The 24,820-nt window shown below is 40.2% G+C and overlaps 1 protein-coding gene across 3 annotated transcripts in view; it reads right to left on the reverse strand.

Annotated features, from left to right (window-relative positions):
• The window catches only part of slc12a5a (solute carrier family 12 member 5a), a 142,951-nt gene that overhangs the window by 6,949 nt on the left and 111,182 nt on the right, over nt 1-24,820 (reverse strand). For 2 of the 3 annotated variants that reach the window (XM_018661787.2, XM_051074762.1), the window contains exons 5-25: nt 16,477-16,531; nt 15,307-15,437; nt 11,560-11,807; nt 10,559-10,770; nt 9,761-9,928; nt 9,350-9,448; nt 7,980-8,037; nt 7,659-7,833; nt 7,402-7,520; nt 7,001-7,099; nt 6,754-6,873; nt 5,484-5,588; nt 4,991-5,159; nt 4,636-4,831; nt 3,912-4,081; nt 3,540-3,671; nt 2,825-2,932; nt 2,121-2,246; nt 799-992; nt 571-585; nt 212-345 (exon numbers count right to left, since the gene is read on the reverse strand). In XM_018661787.2, the coding sequence (XP_018517303.1) occupies nt 212-345; nt 571-585; nt 799-992; nt 2,121-2,246; nt 2,825-2,932; nt 3,540-3,671; nt 3,912-4,081; nt 4,636-4,831; nt 4,991-5,159; nt 5,484-5,588; nt 6,754-6,873; nt 7,001-7,099; nt 7,402-7,520; nt 7,659-7,833; nt 7,980-8,037; nt 9,350-9,448; nt 9,761-9,928; nt 10,559-10,770; nt 11,560-11,807; nt 15,307-15,437; nt 16,477-16,531 (2,833 nt within the window). The remainder of the gene's footprint in view (nt 1-211; nt 346-570; nt 586-798; nt 993-2,120; nt 2,247-2,824; nt 2,933-3,539; nt 3,672-3,911; nt 4,082-4,635; nt 4,832-4,990; nt 5,160-5,483; nt 5,589-6,753; nt 6,874-7,000; nt 7,100-7,401; nt 7,521-7,658; nt 7,834-7,979; nt 8,038-9,349; nt 9,449-9,760; nt 9,929-10,558; nt 10,771-11,559; nt 11,808-15,306; nt 15,438-16,476; nt 16,532-24,820) is intronic. The other variant, XM_051074761.1, reaches the window with a different exon arrangement.

Here is a 24,820-nt window from a genome sequence, read left to right on the forward strand (position 1 = left end):
TAGCCTCCAGACTTAATTTCTGAGGTATTCAGAACTGTCTGTTTAGTATTGTAATGGGACCAAGCTATTAACAGGCTGTAGTTAAGATCACACTGCAGGTGACTCAACGGTGTCGCTGCTTATTACGTATGTTTTAAAAGGAAGGCAGAGCTGTCTCCTGCATATTAGGGACTCCTCTCAGTGAACCTACTTCTGTCTGGCTGAAGGATACAGTTCTCGTCACCTGTCCGGTTCTTGGGCGGCCCCGGCATGTTGAGGAGGACTAGTTTGGCCTCTGAGGACTTTTTCATGATGACTTCATTCAGCCGGAGTGCTGTGTGCATGCGTCGCACATTGGACTGGTTCCTGAGTGATGACAAAGCAAAAGAAAAAGAGGTCAAGCTGATCCACGCTGATCAAGGCCTGGATGTGTTATATTTTAAAGAATGTTACATTTTGTGATACCGAGCTGGTCGAGGTGACAGATGCTCATTCACACAAGTATTTCATCCTCATCTGCTCATGTGGCCACTTTGGTCATTATGAGATGTGAATGGGCTGAATGAAGTTTATAGGAACTTCAATACTTACAGGTTCTCCCACTCACTGCAGCGTGGCAAGAAGAGAAACACATGAATATCAGTACTAAGCTATAAATTCCAAGTTTCAGATCCCTTAACAGCACTCTGGCAGACATCTTTGGCAGTATATTGTACAGAAGAAAAGAGTTTGGAGACTTGAGGCTCTTTTTGACAGGAACAAGAAGGTAATTCACCTTTACAAAAGGAAAAGGTTCACTGCACATTTCAGAGCACTCACGGCTTCATGTTGAAGATGTCTTTGATGCCCTCTGGTGTGGCTGCGCCGGGCGGCTTGGTGGGCTCCCCGTCACACTTCTCAGTCCAGGTCATCTGGATCTGCTCCCCGGGGCTCTGAGCTCCCTCTGTGGGGGTCAGTGGCGTGGCTGGGGTCGCGGGGCTGGCCGGGGTGGTGTTGTCGTGGATGAGCTGGACCTGAGCAGGGGAGGACACAGGGGAAGAGGCCGACTTTGACTATGAGACGAGAGGAGAAGAGGACGGATGTGGATTTACATGTACATTACATGGAAGGTTGAAAGAGTCACAGTTGAGGTGGAGATGTAGGAATGCAGGCAAAGTCACAGAGAGCCACAGTGTTTGAGAGAGGGAGAGGAAAGAAAAGTGTGATTAAGGAGCCTCATGTTGTTTTCTTGTACATTACCTGGTTTCTTTGTCAGTATAGTATGCTCTGTTAGAACATAAGACAACATCAATTCAACAAAACTGAAAATACCAGGAAGGGGACCATTCTTTCTCAGCTACACTGGGTTGAAAGTTTGTTTCTCAAAAGTTCAACTTTTTGAGAAATATGCTTATTTGCTCTCTTGCTGAGAATTACTGTAGAGGAAAAGATTGATTATGACTATGACTCTCATATCTTTATGCTAACTATTAAGGTACCACCAGCAGCTGCTTAGCTTAGCACAAAAAACAGGGAAACAGCTAGCCTGGCACACTCTGTGTAAAACCTCAACTCATCATTTTCACAATTGGTTTTTGTACAAAAATAAACAAATGACATAACATTAAACTTTAATAGTTAACTTTAATAGTTAACTTAACTTTAATAGTTAACTGAACTATTAAACTTTAAAGGTGCTGGTAGGTGGTTTTGTAACCTTAGGACAAAGGCAGGCTAGCTGTTTCCCCTTGTTTCCAATCTTCATGCTATGCTAAGCTAACTAGCAGCTAGCTGTATCTTCATATGTACTTTACAATCTTTAAGCTTGCAATGATAATGGTAACAAAATGTTGAACTATTCCTTTAAATCATAAAGCGTATTAGTATTTCTATTTTGTCATTACACCTTTACAATTCTAGTTTTAGTCATGCTTTACTTTGTATTATCTTCTACTATGTTACTATGTCATGTTTTTTTGTTTACCATGTTGATTCTTTGTTTTAAATCTTTATTTAAAAAAACCCTCCCATTGGTTTTATCTCACCACCCAGTTTGGACATTTTTCTCTTCTTGCTTATCATCTCCTAAACGTGTTCCTACACTTAAAATTTAACACTTCGGACTGAGGTCAGCTGTCCTCTACTGGAAGAGCTGATCCCACCTCCTCCTCAGGCTTCTCCTCCTTGCTGGCTGCTGGCGGATCCTCAGTCACACTCAGCTGGGTGGTCACAGCAGCTGGGTTCTTGCGGCGGATAGACCCACGGGATGAATCAGTGATGCTCTGGATCTGTGATGACACAGAAGGAGGAGTGACAAGGCAGAAGTGTACATGAGTTAAGATATTTTTTTTTTTAGATAGAGACATTTTTTGTTCAGTGTTTATGAACACCAAAGCAAGTCAGTATGTTTTTACAAGACATTTATTTGCTATATATCACCGCAACGATTCACTGATTTTGTAAAGTAAAAGTGAGGATAATTTCATTGCACTTATTAATTTTATTGACCTGGGGGGCAAAGCAATCTTACAGTTCAACAGAGAATTTGGAGGAGGTAATAGTGGAACACTGAGATCAATATATTTTATTTCCCACATCTGTCAAAACACCATCATGCTGCTGTGCACAAAAGCAAATCAGTGTCTGTAGTCAACAGATAGAGAGGGTAAATATGGTGTCCCACTGCTCCGATTTAACCGTAGATATGCTTTTGCCCAGAGGGGCTCATGTGTCATGTTAAGTCAAATCAAGTCGAATCGCGCCAAGCCATGCCAAGTCGACCCGTCAAGTCATGTGAAGTTTATGTGTGCATCTTTGAGTGTCTTTTTCAAAACAACAAAACTTTGACATAAACAAACTTTCATACCTCTCTCTCACGTTCATTCTTGGTCAGGTTGATCTGTTTGAGCATCTGCGACCGTTGTTCCATCACCAGGGTCTTCTCATATGTGTAGGCTGAGATGTCGCTGTCATGCTACGATGACAGGAAAAAAAAGGTTCATTCTTCTTTTATTAATCACTTTGTGTCTTTTGTTTCATACACTTTTTATCAGTACGAAACAAAGTACTTTATAAAAAATATCGTCTGACCAAGTATCAAAAGTGTTTATTTCTGTTCTGAATAGCCACACCTGAATGCAGGGTGAAAAGCCTACTGTCACAGAGAGGGGCAAGAAACATTCAAACATGGGGATAATGGCGCACACCTTCAGACGGTCTTTGCTCGAGGACTTGGTGTTGCACTGGTGAAAGTGACAGAAGTAATTGTGGAAATAATGAGCAGCTTGAGAGGTTTAATTAATTTCCTTCCCAGTTTCTCAGCTGGCTTCTCTCTGCCTGCATGTAGAATTATTAACTTTCTGAAAGTTACAAAAATAGTTGGACACAAACCCCCCACCCCACCCCACCCCCCCGTCCCAAGTTACAACCTTGAAAAGATGTAGTGGGATGGGATTTTCAGACACTATTCAACAATCTGACATGTGCTTCATTTAAAGCAAGACAATGTAACTTGTGAATACCAGTGGTATCTGCACCCACGTGTGGTAATTAATCCTGTTGGGCTTGGAGAGAAAACTCACCATTTCTACAACTTCCACCATGGCATCAATACGGAGATGATAGAGGAATGTGGTCAGGTCCTTTTTCATCTGGATGCTGTTGTCATCCATCTGGGCCACAGTGAAGATGCGCATCTTGCACTTCCTCCAAACCTGGGGAACAAAACATATTCACAACAGTTCCATTGTTCAGTTTTTCACTTATAGTGGACCTCAGCTTATGTGATGTAATTGGCACGGGCAAATTTTTTTGTTTGTCTACTTGTTTAGAACTACAAAAACTAATCACAAAATACTACTAGAGAAACAATTTCTGGCTGTAGGAATACAGGCTGTGCTTTGCATATTGTGGCGCATACCTGTTATTCTGTACCACTTTCTATTGCAAAGTACCTTGTGCTGGCGGAGCAGGAAGGGCAGCAGCATCAGCATGCCTCCATCATGGACAATCCACCACACGTCAATGTGACCCTCAGTAAAGCGCTCGCCATTGGACGGGAAGGCGGAAATGTTCTTCGGGACAAGCAGAGCCAGGTGAGCAGCTGTGGTTTCTCTGACCAACTCTGTCAAACAGAGAGATGCAGCAAGAGGATTAGAGTGTTAGCTGTACTATATCTACAAACTCTCTTCCTTACAGAGACTGTTACTGCAAGATTCTTTTTAAAAATGAATCCTGTCTTTATTGTTAAGGTATTTTCTACGGTGTCTTGGATTTTCTTGATACTGCTGATTGGCTGTGGCTGACCTTAATGGAAAGTTTTGACACTGATTAAGTATGACTTTATTACAGAGAATAATCCTGCAGTGCATCAGTAAATCCTCTTCTGTTTGATTATACTCCTCTTTTTTAAAACACTGTATGATTAGGAAGATTTTCTTTTGACATTTTGCCTTCACAGAGAGGTTAAATAGCAGGATGAGCTACTCAAAAGCTGTAGTTTATAGGGTTTTTTTTCTGGCTGATATGATTCAGCATCAACGATGCTGGACATAAAAAGAGCTTGAAACCTGCTTTTTTTTTTTGGGTCAGAGAAGTGTCTCTGAGCACTATTTCACATTTCTACCCTGAAAAATCAGCCTCAGAAATAAGAGTTTCTTTTCTTTCTCAGTGACCCACCAATGAAGTTCCTCCAGGTCTGGTGCTCGTCTCCCTGCTTCCAGTTGCGTGGCCAGGAGACTAGCACAGCGTTGTGTTTCAGACCTCCCAGCCCGCTGGCCTGGAGTAGATGGGATGTAGCATCACGCAGGTTCGAGGATACCGTCACTTGACAGAAGCCCTTCACCTTCTCAGTTTCCATCAGTTTATGCAGCGCCTAGAAAGGTATGACAGAGAAAATAACTGTTACTTTTGGTGTATATGCTAGAAAGGTATATTTTACTGGTATTGTGCTGCAGAGTATTGACATGATGTGATGATTTATCATGCTTTGAGAACTGTTAAAGATTGTCACTGATGGTTAAAGGCTTCGCACCTGCTCTGCACGCTGACTCTGTTCGTAGTTCTCCAGGTAGGTGCCCTCCAGAGCGGTCCCAACAATAGTTAGACCTTTTCCTGCCTTCAGTTGGTTGGTCAGAGAGAGCAGACGAGGCTGCTCCACATTCTGCTCAGCGTCTGTGCTAACCAGCACCAGCAACTGAGGTCTGAGGAGAGGGGAGAGCAGAGGGGAAAGTAAAAATACAGGGCAGAAAAAAGTAGGGAGACAAACGAGATAGAAAAGGGCAAGAAGAGCGATGAAGAGTCAAATAAAGGCATGAAGAAAGAAATGGCAGAGTTGGCCAAGTAAAAGTCCTAGTCGGGAAAGAGAGAGAAAAACAGCATGAAAAGTTGATGTGTTAATATGAACTCACAAACACGTTTTGTAGTTTGACAGCTGAGATGAGGAGAAGCATTGATAACTCAACATGTAGAGGCATGTTGTTAATTTCTGTGTTAATTAGAACAGTGTCTGACTTTGTGTGTCATACCTCCAGTTCTTGGTGTGTGGGGGACCTTCCTCCAGCCGCATGAGAGCATAACGCGCAGCACTCAGAGACAGGCCTCGTATCCCATCACCCCACTCTTTCTCTGCGCTGTGACACAGACAGTCCCGGTCAATATTTGTCACTCAAAACATGAACAATAGTTTTGCACCTTCATTCTAAATTTATAATGTGACAGTGATACAGGCAGCACACTGAAACAAATCTACTTTTAGACGACAGTTTGACACGATGCAGTGTGATTAAGAATTAGGCATCACTGGTAAATGTCAAGTTAGCATGATGTCACTCAGTGCAGGGAATCTCAGCACTGAAATACTCAGTGTTCATGGCTCTGTGTCCTACTTCATTATAAGCATGGATGGATTACTGAAGAAGCCCTCCAATCACAGGCACAGGGGCCTGAGGGGTCTGGGGACTGCTGGGCTGGAGCCTCTGCTTGAAACTGTTTGTTGGAAAGTTTAAGAGCTCAGTTAAAACTAGGGATGTCCTGATAACATTCTTTTGGTCCTGAGGCTGATAGTTTTTTAAATATTGAGTATCTGCCAACCAATCAAAACATTGTGCTTGTTTATTTATTCTTTCATATTAAAGCAGCAAGGCATGCTGAGGTTATAGTGACCTTTTACTGAAAAGCTATTTAAATCAGAGCAGCAGAATAGCTCTACTTTAAGAAAACAGATCCTGCATCTCAAACATTCTTTGATAGTTTCCTATAGTATCAGTGTGGATGTTCTCTGGCAGGAAGCTTTGGACAGCCTCTTTTCATATCCAGTGTCAACTAAATACTAAAGTGCAGTGGCAGTTTTTGAAGGAGCAGAAGAACCTGAGAAATCCGCTGAATCTAAAAAAAATTCACTTACAAAGAGAATCGAAGCAGCTAGGAGATGCAAGACAACCACGAAGGGACACAAAACAATTACAAGATAATCACAATGACTTCAAAGAGATACAAAATGTCCATAAAGAGATTATTTATTAATATTATTAATTATAAGGAGGATGTTCTGTGTAAACCATGGAATCTACACGTTTCTTACGGTCTCACATAACAGGAAGTTACGAGAGCCCAAAACAAACAGTGGGGCTATAACTGAAATTCTTCCTTATAAACCCCTCAACCAAAAATGATTGATGGTGTGGACTTAGAAACAGCACACTTTTAAAATACAGTACACACACACACACACATATGCCAGCCAAAGCCAAAGGCAGCCAGCGAATCCAATCTCTCCTGAGGTTGCACTTCACTCACCCTGCAAACTCGATATACTTGTAGATAGAGCCTGCAATTGCCATGGCGACGATGGCGTAGTACCAGGAGCAGAGGAACATTAGAGTGAGACACAAGCTCATCCCCAGGAAGGACAGAGCCCTGTATAGATGGAGAGATAGATGCATAGAGAGAGGTAGACAGTAAGACAGAGCCTGTTTCAGGACAGAACATTGTTTTAAATACAAAAATGCAGCCTCCTATTTCTGTTAGTAACTGCTGAACTGACCAGTGGTAGAACTTGAAGCGAGGTCTCCAGTTTGGAGTCCTCAGCAGTGTCTGCAGGGCACATGCCAGGTTCACAAACATGTAGCACATCAGGAAAAACCTGCAGGAAACATACAAGCACAGAAACTAACTCTAAGACACAGCTTCTTGCATCCTAAATTGACTTCACTAAATAAAGTCCAAGGAGTATGTTGTCTCAATATCTGTCACATTTACTGGTATTTATATGTATTACCTAAGCAGAAAAGCATTCTGCTCTTTTGTGTGATGAGCTAAATCCTGAGCCCATAAAATCTGGCATTTGCATCGCTTAAGGAATAGCAGGGGACTGGCTGCTCTGAAATCTCCTACTGTTGGTTCTTAAAAATGGCAGTAAATTAGACAGTTTGTCTCAGTTCTCACATGGAGAGGATAGGAGCCACTGCATCCAGGGAGGCAATGAGGATGCCGCTCTCGCAGATACAAGCTGTCAGCAGGAGGGACCATGTGGGTTCTCCGTTGGCCTTCCCATGGCCAAAGATCTGCAGGGACGAACGAAAACATCAACACCATATTTAAAAATATGTCTGCTTTAAATGATTTTTGCTGTTTGTCATAGTAGCCCTTAGACAGGAAGAGACCATTATGTATATGATATGTAAATAAGCAGACACACTGACCCGAAGGGCGGGCACGATGCTGTCCTTGGCGATGGCCTGCAGGAGTCGAGGAGCTCCTGTCAGACTCTGCAGCCCTGCCCCACAGGTCGAGAAGAAGGAGCCAATCACGATCACCCACGGTGACGGCCAAGCTAATGTGCCAATCACCAGGTTCCCGTGCACCCCCTCCCCGAACCTAGAGGAGATGGGAAAAGGTTGCTGGCCATTTCTAATACATGCAATCTGGACTTCTTATTGTATCATTCATAGCAAACACAATATGTCAGAAATAATCAGTAGATTTTAGGGGTTGTTGTCTCAGCTAAGTGAGGATGAACTTACTTATCTCTGAGGACCACACCCTCGATGCAGGCACCAAACAGAACCACGCTGGACATGTCTTAGCAGTTATGGTTCAGGAAAGTAATACAAACAGGTGATGCGTTTTTTCAAATGGTGGATATGTGATATCTGTTTAGCCAGCTTAAATATGGGATGATTGATGATTTGATTATAAAAATGATAAACCTTTGCTTTGAAGATGCACTTAATGATCTGGATAAATCAGTTAACTACATTTGCTGGGAAAAGACGTCCATCGATTTTGTTTAGGATAATATCTCACAGATCACTGACATTGTAACTAATATCCCTCTGCTTTATTAACTTGTGATTGCATAGGCAGCCAAATGATGCGATTAGAAGTCCTAATCAAATTTGGTTAGACCCCAAGCTCATTACTGTGAGATGCATCGAAGACATTCAACATGGTTGCCTCACAGGCAGAGGCCTGTAATCACATCTGCCTTGTATGTTCTAGTACATGTGTAGCAGCCGAATAATGGTTCAATAGATTTAAAACATGGAAAACTGGGACAGTGAAGTCATCATCGTACACAGCCTAAGAGTGAATAATAACAATAAGGAAATTCTGAAGGGAAAGTGTGTCACAAAACAGTTTCCCCACCATGTCACACCATGGTTTTGAGCCATAACCATGCTTGCATCTTTTAAAACTGTTCAGTAATATTACAACAGAAGAATACAAATAAATAAAACAAAATATGAACATGGTGGGAAGCTCAAAATTCTCTGAGTGGAAAAAAATTAGCTTCTATTGAAACCAAGGAAGAAGAAGCCATACCAACATAACTTAAGAAAAGTCAGCTCTCATGAATGACATGGGCATACCGTGGGCCAGTCAGAAAAACAATGCTTTACCCCTTGTCAAAATCAGACTGGTATTGTAGTGGTTATGGCCTTTCGCTGTTTAAAACATTGACCTTTAATTACGATGCACCCTGCAGGCCAATCACTGTGTCTTTGTTGCAGCAGAGCAAAACACCACAGTGCATCATTGCTTCAAGTCCTGATAAAATTGGACCAGCGCTGTCTGAATTAACATCACTGAGCTTAAAATAACATTTGAGTGGATATCTGGTTGGAACTGAAGGAGTACTTTTAAATGTCTAGTCAGAAGATGACGAGGTCAGAATTAGGTTTTGTGTAACAAACAGTCCTGAGACTTCATTTAATTGTTAACTTAAACTGGCAGACATTAGTATAATGTCCTACTTGGGCACACAAAATACATAATCCATGTCCACTAAGTAGAATAGAAGAGAAGAGCAACACTATTTCAAATATTTTTTAAAAATTTGGTCTGTGCATTGATTCTTGTTATCCTGCAGGGGGCAGTAGTGAGAGGATACAGACAGTGGAGGTGGTGGTGATGGCCGCAATGGTTCCAATGGGGATAGACTTCTGGGCATCACGCAGGTCTCCAGAGCGGTTGGAGCCAGCCATGATCCCTAAACAGACAGTCGAGAAGCAAACATTGTCAAGGTCAGAGACTTACACACATAAGGCAGCAGCAGCAGAATATCAATTATTTCATCTACATGCATAACGTGGATTCAGTGCCTGACATTGTAAACAACAAGAGAAATCTGTTTTACAGTTTTACTGAGTGAAGCACAATGTGTTTTTGATGAAGATTTTGGCTTTGTAGTTCATTATTTTGCTTAGTGCTAGGATAAACCTCTAAGTGCAAATATCACACAACAAAAACATACACATACACATTAGACGAGAAAAGTTAAAAGAAAGTGAAAATGTTTCACCTGTCACAGAGGGGAAGTAAATGCCGACCAGCAGCGTGAAAAAGCTGGTGATGTCGGCCAACACGTAGCGGTTGGCGTTGGTCAGAGGATCGTCCTGGTCTTCAGCTGAGTACATGTTCGTCCTAGCAATCAGGTCCCCTTTCTCGTAGTAGGTCCCAAACAGGTTCTCTGGGTAGATGAGAGGAGGGAAGAACAGAACAGGTGAAGGTTTAATGTATAAACACTGTGTTGAAATCACTAGTGTGAACTACAGTTAAGTTGATAATATTGTAATAATAAGTAACAGCTTGTGAACATAAAGTGCCCATAAGAAGTATTCACACACTTCAAAGTTTTCATGTTTCACAGCAGTGAATCAAAGTAGATTTAATTAGGCTATTTTGTTTTTAGTCTGACAATAGCATCCTCTTGGATGGTGAAGACTTATGCAACCATGTATTTTATATTTGAGAACGAAAGATCACTGCATGGAGATGGAGTTTTGACTTTGACACTGAAGGTTATTTTTCTGTTGATTAGTGTCAACGTGAAAACTTCCTAGGGGAGTGGAAACTTTTTTCTTGGCACTGTATTAACCACGGGCTCTAATTTACAAGTGTGAATCCTTAACACAGGGTTTACTGTTAGCCCTGTAATAAATACTTGAGTTAAACAAGGTTAAGCCAGCTCTGGGTTTCTTCTTGCCTAGAGTTTTTTGTAAGCCCAGAGCTGAGAAATGAAAGTGCCTTTGCAGTCAGTCAGTCAGTCAATTACTTTCTTTTGCTTTGTCTTTAGACATACAAAACCTCATGAACCAACCTGCGAGGATTCCACTGGTGACCCCTGGGATGCCCTGGACCTGAGTCACATTGTTGGCAGTGAAGTACTTGTCGCAGGTAGCATTGAGGAAAGGTGAATCACAGAACATGCGCCACAGCTGGGTAGTTACTGTCCCATTAGCTGTCTCAATGGTCTTGGCACACACATCAAAAGTCTTCCACACCAAAGTTCGGTTCCCTAGGATACATACACTGGAGAGAAGAAAGGCACAAAACGTCTGTTGGAGCATTGTTGCAGTGGCTGGTGTATTGTGGTTGTTGTAAGTAGTTTGCTTTGATTGCTTTAGTAAAGATTTAAAATAATAAATCACAAAATACTGCATTCTTCCTGTGGTTTGATGTGATTCAATTCAGTTTGATTAATTTGGTCGCTTATTGTACAACAGTCCTACAGATGTAAAACTAAACTAAAACTTTAGCCTGAAACAACAACAGCATTGATTTAGTGATTGTTGCAGGTCAAAACATGTCCAGATGTCCAAGTTAAAAATGTGCTCAAGTGGCTGAAAAGCACATGTCTGGGTTACTTGTTGATTTATCAGCATCTTGATGACTATATTTCTGTGTGAAGCAGGTTGTACTTGCATGCTGAAATAAAATCACTGACTTGACACAACAATTAGATGCAATATTAACATCTTTACCCAAGTTTAGCTCAGTTTTACCCTTCAAGGAAAAAACTTGCAAATCACAAAATCAATGCTTAACTAATGGTTAATATGATTATTTGTTTGTTACGCACTGAGGTATCACTTGAACATGAGAGAAAAAATATGAACTAAGAAACAATTTTATTCATTTCCAACCTTTCAGATTAAAGCAGATGGCTGTCTAACATCCAAGCAATGTAGTTTTAAACAAACCTAGTGTGTGTTTGTGTTCCTACATCTGGTGTGTGTTGTTACCCAGGTGTGTCTCTCTGCCTAGCTGTCAGGATTATGGTTATGTTTTATGGCTAAACGTATGTTTTGCACTGCTTACGGGAAGTCGGGAGGATCGACGGCAGTTTTGATGACTCCGGCGTACACAGCCAGGATGGAGAGAATGACGCAGGCCAGAAACACCAGGGCCAACTTGTTGACGTACTTCACGCCGACAAACACCACCGTGGCCATGGAGGTCAACAGGATGGTCCCGTAGACTCGCATGTTGTTAAGCAGGGCAGCTTCGGCTTCGGCACCTTCCAGCCCCTCCAGGGGAAAGATGGCTGCTTTGGGAACTATGTAGATCTAAAGTAGAGGGATAATAACATTACTGTTTTGTTTTTTATGTGTATGTATCCAGGGAAAGCACACCTACATATTTCTCATAAAAGTTCTATACAATCTCTGACTGTTGCTCAAGGCCATCTTGGTGGTAGTTGTTTAGGGAGTGCGTTACTCATCCACTTTCCCTCCTCAACCTTTCCCCAGCCTGTCTGGGGATTTAAACTGGCAGATTGCAGGTCACAAGCCTGCTCATTTAGCTCATTGTTTACTGCTGAATTTAATAAATTTCACCCTGGGTAGAAAAAAAGAGATGAAATATAATAAAAGAGAGGTGAGAAAGGCAGGAAGGGATGAGTTGAGTGAGGAGGACAACTCTGTGAAGTGTGAAAGCATGTGATGCTCACATTAACAGTCGTCTACTGGAGCTTGAAGCAGTACATATAATACTGGCTGCTATATTTAATTCAGCTTAATTAAAGAACTCAAGCATGGTATTAATATTTGAAATTAACTACCATTATTACACTATTACTACGGGTCAATCTAAGAATAGTCCCATCATATATAAAATGGTAAACCCCTAATTAGCCTGTCAGTATCTGTCATCAGCTTTAGATGATTCATGGCAAGGCTGTTACGTAAGTGTGGGAATTTCTCTTTTTTTCTTTCAAGTAATCATTTGGTTTCCACCCAAACTGTTTAATCACCATACAGAGCAAAGAATATCGAGGAGAACAAGCGGGGAGTCATAGCTCAGTACGGTCATTTGGCTGGAGAAACTGATCTGACACTAAGAACAGCATATCACTAGGCAAACAAATCTCCTGCTTCACTGTGAACTGTTCATGCTTCCTAAAAATAGCAGCATCAGTTTGTGTTCTTGGCTTGGGTGGAAGGATGAAACATATTCAAATCAGCCTTCTCCAGATCCGCTCCTTACAATTCTGCAGGGATTGTTATTTTACAATGGAAACTAAGCCAGCTTTGACCCAGAAGACAGAATTAACCTCCAGGCATGATCAAACTCTGCATATCCATTAGAGGCATCCAGAAGGAGAAAAAAAACAAAAAACAAAAAACATACTCTGGTATGTTGATAACAGTGGACCAAAGTGATGAGAGCTGTTTCAAGGAATGGTTTTATTACTCTGCCAGTGTCTTGATCTCCCACTAATGCAGTATTTGCATAATTACCCAATACTCCATGCAGCATGGGCTACAGTGGAAGAAATGTGGAATAAAAGGCAGAGGAGGAGGAGATGGAGGAGGAGGAGGAGGAGGAGGAGGAGAAGAGGAATGAAGATGGAGATGAAAGATCCCTGCATTTCATCAACTTATCAGAATTCACATTGAAGAACACACAGCTTGAGAGGAAAATAGCTTCAAAGCACAGTGAGGAGGAAAATAAACTGACAGAGAGGAACTCTATTTTCACAAAGATGTGGCACGTAGTGGTACTGTGCAACATTAAGTTTCATTTTCTATTCAGAGCACAGGGTATTTTTTGTCACATTGGCTAATTCACCATTAATTCTAGTGCGCTGAAGTGTCAGCAATTAAGCAGCACTGAATTTTGTTATCAAAGATCACAGGAATATCAGAAACTGTTCCTAGATTATATAATGCCCAGCTGAATTTAGATAAAAATCTATTAAGCATAAAAAACAAACAAAAAATCCTGTGACTAAGCAACAAAAATATTAAATAAATATATGAACATGGATGAGACTGATGTGGCTATAAAGGTTGTTACACTCACAGAAATAAGTCTTTAAATTAACATATTTCTATGACCTACATTTGTCAGCTTCTATGAACTATGAACAGTTCAACTTTTTTTTGTCAAAAGTTAGATGAGAAGACTGATGCCACTGTCACATCTGTGCAGTAACTATGAAGCTGCACCCAACATGTTGGTTAGCTTAGTTTAGCACAGAGACTGGAAACAGAGAACAGTTAGATTAGGTTTGTCCAAAAGTAATAACATACACCCACCAGCACTTTTCACACTAATCAAAACTAACTAACACATAATATTCATCTGTTTTAACTATATTCACATCTTTTTTTCACCTTAACACAGAGCCAGGCTAGTTATTTCCAATGTTTGCGCAAAGCTAAGATAATCTGCTACTGGCGATATCTTCATATTTGACATACAGACATGAGAGTGGTATGAATCTTCTTATCTAACCCTCAGCCAAAAAATGTCTGACAGTCAATTTAGGTTAGCTTTTCCAAGAAGCTACCTCCACAGCTTCTATGTCTGCTAAAACTGACACAGACACTAACACAATATAACTTTGAATAATACAGTGAAAATAAAATGGCAGTTCAGTCTGATTATCAGGCTAGGTCAGGTCTTCCTTGAAAAACAGATTTTAATGTCATAAAACTTTTACCTGGCTAAACAAAGTTATAGAGAGAAACAAATGTGCGATGCTGCTGTACTCTCAGCAGACAACAGGGCTTGGTTTTTGAATACCCCTGAGCTGCTGGTTTTGTTTGGCTCCTTACCTCTTATTATTTCTAACACTAGCACCAGTTTTCTTTGTACCAGAGCAACCCGGTGCCAAATCTTTAATGCATTCCCAACATAATTTAATCTAAGGGGTCATATTCACTTGTGGTAATTGTGCCATTACTGCATGATGACATCAACTTCCCCTTGAGAGCAGCTTTTGTGACAGCATTATCACCATGACAAAATTGTCAAAGTATGATGTTTAAGAGTTCACTGCAGGGAAGGAAAAGCTGTGATTTGAGTGGTCATCCTCCACTAACCTGGCAACACTGTCCCGTCACTTTCCCTTTAGCTCATTGTAGTCTGGCAATGCCATGGATGAATTAGCTTGAAATGGATGTCATTTCAAGTAGGTTGTACAATAGAGGACTGACAGTTCTCTACTTTACTCACATCAACATGAACCCACTCACTGAGCTGTGCTTTTAATTTCCAGTCTCAAAAACAAAACAAAACATGGCAGCTGTTCTTGAAATGTGAGAAATTATAAAACCAGAATCAGACTTGGAATAAATCTGTGGTGAGAAATAGGCCACGCACCTGCAGAGGAATGCAGTTCCTAGTTTTATAATTTGTTATAAAATAATTTCCAATCAAGTTATCAATCCAGGTATGACAGTGAATGCATTGTAGTCTATAATGTCACATAGCAACATATTTTAATGCCCTTTGACCTTGGCCCAAGATTACAGATTCTTGAAATAATGTCAAAGCAAAGATGTCTTAGCTTGATGTTAGGCTACCAGTGTTATTTAAGTTATATCATTTGTATGATTTGAATCCCCATAAATGCTAATAAAAACGTAGTGGGGAGTGTTGCGATATTGGGATAAATCAGTTCTCAAATGTTTCAGGACTGTATACTCATCTTGATCCTATCTCTCTCCCAAATAAATGCACATACATTAAATTCCTATAAAACAGTGAAATGATAAAGCAGATACCCTGATGAAGACAGTGACAGATTGTGAGAGGAGTACAGAGGGTGTTTCTCACCAGGAGGAGCTCGATGGCCCCCAGGATATACATGGCACCAGCGAACGTGGTCCCCAGGTAGAAACAGATCCCCACTGCTCCTCCAAACTCAGGGCCCAGCGAACGGGATATCATGTAGTAGGATCCTCCAGCTACACACAGACACAACAATGTTAACACAAACTATCAGAAATATGTGTGTGGTGTTTTAAGTATGTACATGATTTGTAAGTACGTACATGATTTACCTGCTACAGACATTCTCTGTTAATCTCTAATCAGTCTATACAACTGCATATGTCACACATTCACTAAAAATTAAGTAAAATTTATTCCATTATTTTTTCTTGACACATTGTTGTCCATTATCTAAATATGACCTATGTGTGCCACTATTTTGGAGCATTTATAATGTCAATTGATTTAATTATTTTTGAGAAACTGATTAAAAAATTATGATAAATGTCCATCATGTTGCCAGAGCACAAAATAATGTTTGACAGTTGGTGAACTGTCGGCCAAAAACCCAATACTCAACTCAATACAAGGATAAATAGTAAATGTTGTTTTTTTTTTTATTACTAGAATGAATTTAATGTGACCTGGAATTAATTACATTTTTCAGATTGATTGGTTTAAAACATTTGTCTAATTTGCTTTCTAGAAGTAGTAATGCCAGTGCTTATATTTTATAACACTGCAAATAAATTAACTGAACATAAATAAATAAACCTTAATCAGCACTTTGCAGCAGCATAAAGGCTGGTACCAGTTATAATGGAGACAGTTATAATTGGCGTGCACACACTTCTCTACAAGCCTGTAATTTGCTATGGCCCCTGCTGTACGCACACCAACTGGTAAGACGCAGGCCATCATTACTATGTAAACTCACATTATAAAATATAGCTATACTGTTTAATGTGCACATTAATGTGTCTGCAGACAGATACAAACACATACATTCAGTCTTACATTTCAGGCATTTGGCTGATGCTTTATTTTGTGTAAATAATGTTGTGTGACAACAAGTTAAAGTGCACAAGATCCCAGACTAAAGCTCTTAATGTTTCTGGGGATTTCAAGCTGCGCTGGGTGTAATGTGCCAAAAGCAATCAGTGAAAAGAGAAATTTAGAAGCGGACAGCGTCAAACAGTGATGGCTGTGTGGTGCCAGCGTCTGCTCACCCACCTGGCACTACTCCATTGGTAGCGATGGCACTCATCGAGATGGCAGTCAGCATGGTCTACACAGAGAGGGAGGGGAAACGACAGAGAAGCAGGAAAAAGAAAATTAGATCTTATTTACCAGACTCCATATATACTGTGAATATGAAGAGTTGATTGCTGAGCTTCTCATCCTTTAATCCTTTGAAAAGTATCATGTCAAGTTTCAAGTGTCAGCATGCTAACATGCTAGCAGGTGTAATATTTACCATGTTCACAATCATAGTAAGTTTAGTATGTTAGCATGCTCACTTTTACCAATTAACACTTAAGTATAGCTCAGGCTTATGGGAATGTCTTCAGTTTTGTATGTATTGGTCATAAAACAAAGTATGTGACAAGAAGAAATTTTGATGCAAGATGAAGTCAGAGAATCAAAATCAAGTCATCATCCTTGGATTACTCCTGAGGGGCACATGAATGTCTATACCACAGGTCGTGGCAATCCATGCAATAGTTATCAGGACATTTCACTAAAAACCACAAATGTGAAAATCACAGTCAGACAGTCAGTCAGTCAGTCAGTCAAAGTCATTAAGATTAATCCTTTGGGCACCATGAATGTCTGTACAAAATTTCATAGCGTTCCATCAAATAGTTGAGTCGAAACAACAAAAGTGGTGACAACATTACCATTTCTAGCCACAATGCTAAGCATGGCTAAAAATCATCACTTGAGTTGTGTGTCAAAGTGGATTCCACTTCTTTTGGCCAATAGTCACTTTCAGACATTAATTCTCCATATTAAACTTTCCTCCCAGTGATGTCCATCAGTGTCAGGCCTGTGGTGCGATGACATCAAAACACCCTGCACTGGAGTTTACATGGGGACAACAACAATTTACAGCAATGCTAAATGCTAAAGCTGCCTGGTTGTTGATTAGATAAATAATAATGCCACTGGGCCTGTCAACAGCTGTCAGAAAGCATTCAGACAACCAATGACAACTTGCATGTAACTCTGGTATTGAGTGGGAGAAAAAACACCAGAAGAAATTTAAGGGCATGCTAGAGTGGAGATCACTAGTTGCCTGCAACACAAACAGCCAGCCCTCATTGCCCTGCAGAGGGAGAAAGGGAGAGATGCAGGCAGCGAGCGGAAGAGTAGACCAGAAAAATAAAAAATGACAAAGTGAGAAACAGAGAGGGTGAGTGAGAAAGAGAGAGAGAGAGAGAGATAGTGTGTGTGACAGTACAAAGATGGCATTAAGATTTCATCATTCTTTCAAACGCTATTGTTGAATTTCTGAGTGTCTTTTTACATTGTCTGCATATGAAAGAGAGCGACAGAGACAGAAAGAGAAGCATGAGGAGGAGATGTGAGAGCGGGCTGGTAATAACTAGTACTGTCCTCTAACACAGCCCCTACTTTTACTTTTTCCCTTTTCTACTTTTCTGTAAATACTGCCTTACTGCTGTAATTATTTTTCCATTTTTATTTTGACATTACTTGCTATCACATTTACTGTTTTAGTGATTTCATATAGAAAATTGAAATTATAATTGGTATCAAGTGTTACTGATTCTACTTTTACCCATTTTATGAAAGCTTTCAAACTGTTGAAAGCTCAGTATTAGGTAGATATTTAGTGTTCTTCGTGATGCATGTTTTACATTTACAGCAGCAGTAACAAGGATTGGGTAATTAACATTTCAACCATGATAGTCAGCTACTGTACTCCTATTTTCGAGGAAAATTCAAGGAAAAAGATGGCACATCATAAAAGCAAATTCAGTTGACTTTTTTTTTGTTTCTGGTCACAGATACATTGTTATTGGCATATACAATATGTCAGCCAAAACAAGACAAAAATCATTTAACGTTCATAATACAGACTTGTCCACATTAATTGTAATGTTCAATGTAGTTAAAGATCCCAGCTACACATTTTTTTTTAAACATAACAGAATTCATAACATAACAGAATAATGTGTATTATGAATTAAATAGATTTCATTTTGACATTCTCAATGCTTTGAAAAGTGCTTTGCTTTTGTAAAGGGCTGCACCAATAAACAGAATAATACCAACTAATACTGTAATACTACTACTACTACTACTACTACTAATAATAATAATAATAATAATAATAATAATAATAATAATAATAATGAAATCACAGCATTTGCACGACTACTCTTCTTTACTCCATTAGTAACATTATTATGATTTAGGTGTCTTAGACCAGCAAGACAAAGACCAGAGAGAGTGAGAGCTGCAGTGGAAGAAAGTCTGCTGATTCCCAGCCACAGGACGACATGCTGGTTGTTTGACTATCATTACGTCTGTCTCTGTGAAGACTGTAATGTGGTTAGTGTCACCTGAGGGCCTGGTGGACTGACGATCCGGAGTCAAGAGTGAGTGGGACTGGGCTCTGTTCCTCTCTCTAATCTGGTCCTAATGAGGCCACAAGCTCTTCTCCCACCTCAGCAGATAAGACAGTAATTGTTTAAGTGTTTTATCTGATGTGGGCAGCAGCCACGCAGAGGTAGTCAGTCGCATACTGAATCACTGAATCACCACGCAACTGTACAGAGCAGCCACCAATGGACTTACATGATTTACACTGGTGCACTCAAGTACGATTAATGTCCTGTACATTAGAGGTAATATATGACTGTGGATTACATATATTTCAGTAATGGCAAAGTAAAATGGCAAAATTATTCAAAAGGCAACATTCTTTTTCTCAAAAGCCTTGATTTTGTCTTTAAAACACACATATAATAAATCCTTCCCCTGAACACTGACAATGTTTGTGTGATTGTTTTGTCTCTGGTGAAATTGGTAACTTCACATCTGTCCTCTGGTTAGTTTCTAATGCCCTGTCTGTCATTTTGTTTTGACTGGAGTTTCTTTTTTTAATTTTTGGAGGAATCCCATATGGCCACTTTACCTTTACTTTTAGCAGTGCCCTACTTTTATTCCACCTGACCCTCTGGGCGTCACTGCAGACAGGAACATGTCATGTCATCAATCAGCTGCTGTCACAAACTCAGTGGATTGTTCTGACTGTACTGCAAAGTTTGCACAGATATCAGATGGTCACAATTTGATTAATTCTGCAAATATAAATGGACCAAAACACAATTTTAAAGTAGATACAGTAGATCCAATATGCCAATTTAAATCATTTTTTGTGCTTTTATTTTTTCATTGCTCAGGTGACTGATGGCCAAAAAGCCCAATCACTTTACCTGATGACCTCATGTTTGGATCAGCAGGTGATTGGTGGACTGGCACTGGAGGCAGCAGTGTTCTGCCGTAGTGGGCAGGATGAGCAGCATCTTTTTTCCCACTGACCCAGAGCCTGTGGCCTGTTTTATCGTCCCACTTTCAGGCAATGCAGGTAACCTAAAACTGTTAGGGTTTGAGAGTGTGTAGCGTACTCAGGTTTGCTAACGCTATCTTTCTCTGTGAAGCCAGGAGTCGGTGGCAGTGCCTCCGAGCTCACATGTACCTACATGCTCTCTGGCCTCCAAGCATGCCAGTAGACAACCTCAGATTATGCCGCCTGCCATCTGTCTCCTCCATATGAGGTGTAACAGCAGACAGCTTACATATCAGACAAAAACGGGTGTTTTCGTTCAAAGGCAGTCTGAATGCTAGCAAAAACTTGAATAATTGCTAAGCTGTCATGATTATAGCTGAGCCTGAGGAATGTATTCGGTGAAGGAGCTAATTTTCATTTTTAAGAAAAGTCTGCTAGCTGACATACCCCCGACGCTGACTGCAAAGGACACTTTCGGTCTGTTTCTTCCCAAAGCTACAGACAAACTCTGATTTGGCCTTTGGTCGACCTCAGAGTTGAGCAGAAATTGGTTTTGACAGGAATGGAGTTTTCGCGCTGCCCTGAGAGCGTGCTTCATTAGCATGCTTCATTACACAAATGCAGAATAGTTTTGTCAAGTACAGCCTCATCAATTCACATACAATGGTACAGTAGAAATCTATTTTCAGTGCGCTGTTTATCACTTGAAATCCCGGTGGATGGTGTGCAGTAGAAGGCAGAAGTGTCAGGTGAAGGAGATGGAGGTGATTTTTTCTTTCAGACTGACATCGGGGATTGAGGCTGAGCACAAGAGGACGAGATGCAGCTGTGTGAGAGAGAGGAAGAGAGAGGTGGCAAAGCAGGACAGAAATTAGATGGTAGGTGGAAAGAGAGAGAGAGGCAGAGGAAACAAAAGAAAGGCGGAGAGGGAGGAAATAATGAGACACTAAAATGAAGAAAGGGTTGGAGAAATTGAGGGAGCGAAAGAGATGAGAGTAAAAAATGAAAGAGATGGAGGGAGAAAAGCATCCTTAGCATTTAAATGAGTCACGACAGAGGGCAGACCACCCTTCCCCTCGCAGCATTTGGATTCAAGACCTGGAAGTAATGAGGAAGGCCAAACAACAGATGACTTTCCATCTAGAATATTAAGCCTCGTTTTATCTTGGTGACAAGCCTGCATTCATTATCGGGGCTAAAAATACATACATTTACATGTCTGAATATACCGACTTGAGGAGCACTGTCTGCAGTAATATACTGACTTTTAAAATGGTTGGTTGTGTGTATAATTTTATGGTTAATGGTATAATGTGTCAGAGCTGTTACACATGGAAGCACATTCTTCATATAATAATGATTCACCGAGTGTTCGAGGGGCTCGGCGGCTCGTTAATGTTCTGTCAAAACGTTGCGTGAAATAACTGTGGAAGTGTTCGACAGGTACAGATGTGTGCTGCTGTGACTGAGCATCTAATGGAAAGGGTTCTGTCAGTGATATCCCATCATGTGAATAAAACATGGGGTCACGCTGTATGTTATCGAGCTTTGCAGCATGCGTGATTCCTCTGCTCTTCAAGTCCTGTGGATTTGACTAAGGTGGGGGATTGTTGCACACATGTATGTACACACACACTTTACACACACTCCTGTGGTGTGTTTTCTGGCAACCCCTGGAGGGCTGGGTGGTTATGTGTTATGTAAGGAGCTCAGGAGGAAAGAGGTGGGGGTTTCTCACACACCGTTCACGCTCAGGCTTATCGCCCCGGGGGTCTGCAATGAGCTCGGTGTGACTGATAAGAAATGTGTGTCTGTGTGTGTGCATGGGTGTGTGTGTATGAGAGAAAGAGACAGAAATGGTGAGAAAAAATAAGGGAAAAAGGGTGAAGGAAGAAAGCATATTTTAATACAGTGAATATTTAAATTTAAATATTCACACACTCACAGACACTACACATCTCTTACGAGCATGTACCAGTGAATATTTAAATTTAAATCTTCAAACATAGAACTCAAATGTCCTGTGCAAAATTTCTTATGCTTACACACACACTCACAGACACTACACATCTGTTACGAGCATGTACCAGTGACTATTTAAATTTAAATCTTCACTGGTAAGCATAAGAAATTTTGCACAGGACATTTGAGTATCTATGTTTATATGTGTTTGCATGGGTTCTTGTCAAACTGAGCTTGAACCAGCTTTGATCTTTAAGGTCTTTAAGGCTTTTTTCTCAATTTTTGACACTGTTTTTAGCGTAAAACTGAGCACCACAGCTTCAACAGAATAGTTTCTCTTTTAGGCAATAAATATGCCAATATTAAAATTGGATAATATTAAATTTTTGCCTTCTAAAGATGGGAACAATCTTAAAAAGGTTTCAAAATAAATTTTGAATGTGCTTTCTTTGGAAAGCACAAAATTGCAGTAGATTGGCCCACTGTGTCTTTGGTAAAATCACCTGCCATTTTACAGTTTGAATATCTATAGCACAGTAAATGCTAAAAAAAAAAATAAGAAAAAAAGATTTCAGCATTGACATGTTATCTCAGTTTCCAAATGTGTACAATAATGAATACACAAACAATAAGAAACATACTTCTTTCCCTCAGTATGCCGTTTCAAAGCCCTCTCTACACTGTCACACAGAAACATGATTGGGAAGCATATTGCCTGTGTGTCTGTGCAGGCAACTTTGCTATGGTTGGGATTTGAGGGGGTGTTCTATAAATACACTCTGTGCTAGAGGAGAATCTAGGCTGCACAAACACACAGACATGCCAACATACAGTCCTGCAACAATTCACAGCACAAAGCAGAGAAAAGATACATGACCACGACAGTTGTTAGACCACACAGTTTGAATTAAACTGTCCTGTACAATAACAAAGGCAAAGCTTCGTTGTACTATACATTGAAAAGCAAAATTTTAACATTTAAACTGAAACACAACATTTCCTCATGCCTGACAGAGAGCTCGCCATCTGACACAGGACACTGTCATGTTTTCACCGGAAAAGCACTTCAGGAAAAATGCGTCCACCTCCGTTCTACTGAATAGATACCATGTTAGGCATTCAGGGAAGAGGCACAATATATGTTCCTTGACAATCAAATACATCAAACAAGTCAAACACAATCAGTTTGTAACAGCCACTCAGATCTCTGACAGCAGCGCTGTCGATCCTGTGGCAACAGTGTCTGCTGTAATTCGAGTCTCAGGGCCACGATGGGGTGTCAGTCTAACACCAAAGTCACTCTGACACATGACTACAACTCTGTGGCACTGACATTAATGGGAACCAGGGAACATCACAGTGTGTCATCATCCATTTTGTTCTTTTTACAGATTGAATGCGTGGTGTATATAAAATCCAACTAGAGGAATGAAAGAACGGCACCTTCCTTCTTCCTGCATGCCTCAAAGGGAACCTTGTTTGGAACAAGACTAGCCTTCATAGCTATCATCATGTGACTGTAGCTGCAGCAACATTAGACCCAACCAATGGCCAGAATGATCAAACTGGCTAAAATAGGATCAAAGTTAACACCTTCTCCCTTGAAATGCTGCTTTAATAAGACTTTGTTTGGTTTGAAGAAGGATCAATATTACTACTCTACAAGCAAGTAAAAATAGATATTATGTCCCAAAGGAAATAAAACTCTAAAACTCTAAACTATGAGTATGTTATTGTGTGTGCCAAGTGGCTACAGTGCTGTGCAAATGTTACATTTACTGTAATCTATGGGTAGAATGAAAGGCAGAAAACAGGATAACTGATGTTTTGGTAAAGTCTACTTAAAGCTGCACAGGTTATACGACTAATGTGTCTAGTATAACATTTTGAAGTGTAATGCTAACAAGGTCTTTAATGACTTAAATGTGTGTATACAAATATGAATGTTTCAGATATGATGGGGACTGATATACAGTGCACAGTATACAGTGTGATTCTTAAGGCTTGAGGATAAGGCTGGGAATATTCAATCAACAACAAATGCCATGAAAATACCAAACCTACCACCAGTAAGTGTTGACTGTGTAGCCAAAGCCTGATATAGTTTATTTGGTAGCACATTGCTCTGTGCCATAGAGCTCCACTGTAGTCCAAAAACACATTAATGAGCCTCACTGTTAGACTGACTGACATGTTCCTTCATTACGATGAACATGGACGTGTAGTTTATTTTGAGTACATCCCACATACACCATCCCGCTGTAGTAAATATTCATTAGCAGCTGAAAATATCCAATAAATGCACCATTTACTCCATTTTGAGAAGCATTTGCTGAACACTACAATACCGAGTTTTTTTCCTACATGAAAATACATCATTCTTTCAATCAGTGGGCTTAGGGCCCCAAGCAAGCTGGGGTCAGATGAAAAGTGTTGTAAGATACACTTTTGTTTTTGTTTTATCATAGGTTTCAGTGACAATAACAACAGTATAAATACTGCCATTCACTGGTGTTTCAGTGTTTTCAATATTCAACTGGACTAAAAATATGACTGCCTTGTTCAAGAACAGCCAGAGCTGACTCCACCTTCTGAGGAGGATAATATTAATTCAGAGTCTGCATTTAGAGACTCTGAAAGACAATTTATTTCAAAGTCTTCGCAGTGATGTGTATGGCAGTTAAATCTTAGCTTCAGACAGGAAGAGACTGGACAAACTAATTAGGATGGCTGGCTCTGTGCTAGGGTGTTTTTTTGGACTCCATAGAGGAGGTGGGAGGTATGAGAATTAATTATGACCAAGACACTGACTATCTTCCAAGCTTAAGTGGATAATAATGATGAAATGCCTCTTTTGCAGTATATATAATTTTATACTATATATTTGGTAATGTGTTGCATTTTCTGTAAGAAAAATCAAGTAAGGACCCATTTATGGATAGAAAATCAAACATTCATGTAAAAATGCTGTTCATTGATTTGCAGTTGTGGGTACACTATTAAGGTGATAGCTGTGGTAAAAATGGTAAACCAAATTTCTCACAATAGACAAAGTGATACTGTCTAATGGAATTT

The sequence above is a fragment of the Lates calcarifer genome, linkage group LG12 (genome assembly GCF_001640805.2).
Source record: "Lates calcarifer isolate ASB-BC8 linkage group LG12, TLL_Latcal_v3, whole genome shotgun sequence".
Classification (NCBI taxonomy): domain Eukaryota; kingdom Metazoa; phylum Chordata; class Actinopteri; family Centropomidae; genus Lates; species Lates calcarifer.